The sequence below is a fragment of the Primulina tabacum genome, chromosome 4 (assembly GCF_025594145.1).
Source record: "Primulina tabacum isolate GXHZ01 chromosome 4, ASM2559414v2, whole genome shotgun sequence".
Taxonomy (NCBI): Eukaryota; Viridiplantae; Streptophyta; class Magnoliopsida; order Lamiales; family Gesneriaceae; genus Primulina; species Primulina tabacum.
The window spans coordinates 4,939,137-4,942,739 of record NC_134553.1 but is presented as its reverse complement, the minus strand read 5'-3'; the positions used below and the strand labels follow the sequence as shown (position 1 = coordinate 4,942,739).

General features: G+C 39.3%; 1 protein-coding gene across 1 annotated transcript; it reads right to left on the bottom strand.

Moving 5' to 3' along the window:
- Positions 1 to 1,479: 1,479 nt before the first annotated feature.
- Positions 1,480 to 3,287, bottom strand: LOC142541474 (nuclear transcription factor Y subunit B-1-like). The gene is made up of 2 exons (XM_075648004.1): positions 3,147 to 3,287; positions 1,480 to 2,208 (listed from the first exon to the last, which is right to left on the bottom strand). Exons 1-2 carry the CDS (start codon positions 3,205 to 3,207, stop codon positions 1,616 to 1,618), a joined length of 654 nt encoding a protein of 217 aa, XP_075504119.1. The 5' UTR covers positions 3,208 to 3,287; the 3' UTR covers positions 1,480 to 1,615.
- Between the last annotated feature and the right edge of the window lie 316 nt (positions 3,288 to 3,603).

Genomic DNA, 3,603 nt, shown 5'->3' with positions numbered 1-3,603 from the left:
CCATTCATAATTATGCTTTAGTGAGATTGTAACGCAGCGTTTGGTTTGAATGATTAGCTTGTTTATATATTTTAAATCCACATAATCTCATGTTTGGTACGTTTTTTATTTAATCAAGTCAATCCCTCCTATAAATGATTAGGTTATATTAGGTGGGTTAAAATAATCACTCCTCATCCCCTATTATTATTTATCCAACTCTTAATCCTTCCTATTTTTCCAATTTTACTCTTCTCCTATATCCAAACTCACCACCACTTCCCGCCACGACCGCCGCCGCCGACCGCCACCGTCGACACCGCCGGCCGATCGCCGCCGAAAACCAACCGACGTACAGCAGCCGTCGACGCTGCTGACTGTCGGTCGCACCGACGTTGCCAGACCGTCGTCGCCACCTCCGCTGCCGGATCGGCCGCCGGACCACCGACGCCGCCGGAGTGGAAGAAGAAAAAAAAATAAAAGGCAATTTTGTCATTTCATCAAAAAATTCAAAATTATCCTACATTTAAAAATCTTACCAAATATAATATTATTTTTAAAAAATACACATGTGTGGGGGGGCCCCAAAGTACACCCAGTTCGCATGAGTGGTCCGGGCTCCGCCGCCGCCGCCGCCCCCAAAATTGTAGGTACCATATAAATATATTATTTTTTGTTTTGTATATATAATATCTTTATTTGATTTTCAAAAAATAATATATTTATATGGTACCTATAATTTTGGGGGCGGCGGCGGCGGCGGCGGAGCCCGGACCACTCATGCGAACTGGGTGTACTTTGGGGCCCCCCACACAGGTGTTTTTTTTTTTTACAACGTATATTACTTTTCTACGACAATCATTTTCTTTATCATTTACTTACTAATCATTAGTTTATTTTATCCTCCAACCAAACGGAACCTAAGTGTGTAGGACATGGGATAATTGGGTTAGCCAGCAAATTTGGTTTAGGTATATTAATTTTGAATTTTTCAACAATTTTGTTCAATTGTTAACGTAACATCGAATATTGACATCTGACTAGCTAACAATATTCGATGTCACATCAACAATTATCAATGTCATGTAAGTATTTTTTGATACCACATCAGTATTATCCAGTGTCACATCAATTCCTGACTAGCTAACAATATTTCATGTCAAATCAACAATTATCAATGTCATGTAAGTATTTTTTGATATCACATTAGTATTATCTTGTGTCACATCAATTCTGACTAGCTAACAATATTCGATTTCACATCAACAATTATCATTTTATGTAAATATTTTTTGATACCACGTCCGTATTATCCAGTGTTGTCACATCAATTCCAGTCTCACGCTCTTTGTAAACATAAATTTTAAAAAATCTATTTTCCCAGGTATATTTTGTCAGATTTGATGTATTTTCTATTATAATGATTGCGCTTGTTAAATATTGAACGGATATTAATTTATTTGCTTTAAGGAAATAAACGTAACGGAAGATTAATTTGCATCAGATTTAGTGAGTAAATTTCATACCAAGTCCACTGTCATGGAAATAGCATGCATAAGGCAAGTTACTTATCCATGACCTTGTCTGTTTGTTTACTCTTAACTAAAAAAAAAAATCCAGACACCCCTTTCTCCGTCTAGACCTGCTCCTTGCACTGAGTAAATGGCTCCACACAAGCCAAAGGCATCGTAGCAGCCTGCGACGGACCCACATTGCTCGGATCTTTCAAGAACCCATTCATCATCGGAGCTCCAAAGAAGCCATGGTGATGCGCCACATGAAAACCCGCTGTAGGAAATCCTGGAAACCCAAAAGAAGCATGATCCGCGGGCCTCTTCACCATCGGCTCCCCTCTCAACGAGCCGCGTTCCCCTCCATCATACTCACGGTACCGGTGCAGGAAGAGGGTCAGGGGCTCAATGTAGTCGTCGAAACCGAGTTTGCTCATAGCCCAGAGAACGTCCTCCGCGGTGATAGTCTTTCTCTGCTCGCGCTGGCACCTGTCATTGGCTTCGCTAGTAATGAAGCTGATGTACTCGGAGACACATTCTTGGATTGTTTCCTTCGCATCGTCCGAGATTTTGGCGTGCGGGGGGAGGATCTTGCGCATGATACGGATTACATTTGCGATTGGCATGAAGCGGTCTTGCTCGCGCACTGTGCATTCAGTGTCCTCGGGAGTGTTGTGGTGGTTCGTTTGAGGCGACGGCGCCTGCCCCATTCTGATCTCTGAGGATTTCAAAACAAGTGCGTGATTTTTCAAATGGTGGGAAAAAAGATTCATTCGAAGATCCCATGAAAAAAAAAAACTAATCAGATGGATGAAAGCAGACAAAAACAAATTAATTTTTTGACGATAAGATTTCAAGTTTTACACAAAATTTCATCACCGTTTGAATAATTAAAATTTAAATCTCTTCTTTATTTTCCACCAAGTTTCATCTTTGTTATGACGGAGGATGGAGTGGGAAAATGACAAGTAGATTTTGGCTGGGTCTTAAAATCATAAATAACGTGTAATTTCGAGAATCCAGTGGGGGCCAAATGTTGCATGCAATCCACTTGTTACTTATTTGTCTTTTTAACATAGTGCTATTCGTCAACCATTGGCATAATCAGTCACATGCTACTTTCCTCCATTAGTGATCTTCGATTTCTTGCACTGAATACGAGGATTCTAAAGCTTCAACAGGAAAATCGAGAGAACATATCATGCATGCGTGCCCTTATAATAGTTAATTCTTACAATAATTCTGATTCGGATGTTCTTGCTACAGAAGAAGCATTGACAGATGATCAACGGAAACTAGAAAGAGATGAAGTTTGAAAGTTCACACATTTGCACGCAAATAAAATAGAATCTGAACAAGGGAGTTTCTTCAGTTGGTTTAACAATTTCTCGAGAGAAAATGAGATAAAAAAACCTTTTGTGTGTGTGTGTGTGTATTCCTCGGAATTACTAGAAAAGAATGGAAATGATTATGTATGTGTTAGAAAAGATGAATCCATCGATATCATTTTTTCTGGAAGCAAATCCGAATGGAATTTCATCTATAAATTAACAGAACAAAAATTCAGGCAAAAGGTTAACATTTAAGCAAAACCTCGAAATTTTCTCTTAATTAAGGAAAAAAAAAGAAAAAAGCAAACCCCATTTCAAAATTTACCAGAGCTTGTCCTTTGTAGCTTCTGGTAGCCTTGGAAACCTCCATTTCCTCCGAGTTCCATCACTCTATATATCTAACAATCTATATCTCTTTCACTCTCCCACTCAGTGAGATCTTGTTTTCTTTTCGTTATATAATGAAAGTGAGAGATGGAGAGGAATAAATGGGAAGATCCCGCATTAATTTATATAGAACCAAACAAAAAAATGCAAAAAAGAAAAAAGAAAAAAAGCGGACAGCACGTGGCAGCAGGCGTTGTGAACGAGAGAACGACATTCGCCGGCGGGAAATTGCTTTAGCTTTCACGTTTTGGGCAGCGCTGGGGAGCATTGACCAGCAGAGACAGACATGCAATTACGCCGGCCAGATATACGTATACATTATACATACAAACACACACACACACAGATACAGAATATATATATATATATATATAGCTGTTTGTTAGTGATTGGAT

Bases quoted from the DNA above. Each gene is read 5' to 3' on its own strand.
- LOC142541474 (XM_075648004.1), bottom strand. From the start codon at position 3,207: ATGGAACTCGGAGGAAATGGAGGTTTCCAAGGCTACCAGAAGCTACAA. The intron at 2,209-3,146 runs GTAAATTTTGAA...TGAAATCCTCAG, and splicing joins GCTACAAAGGACAAGCTCTG to AGATCAGAATGGGGCAGGCG.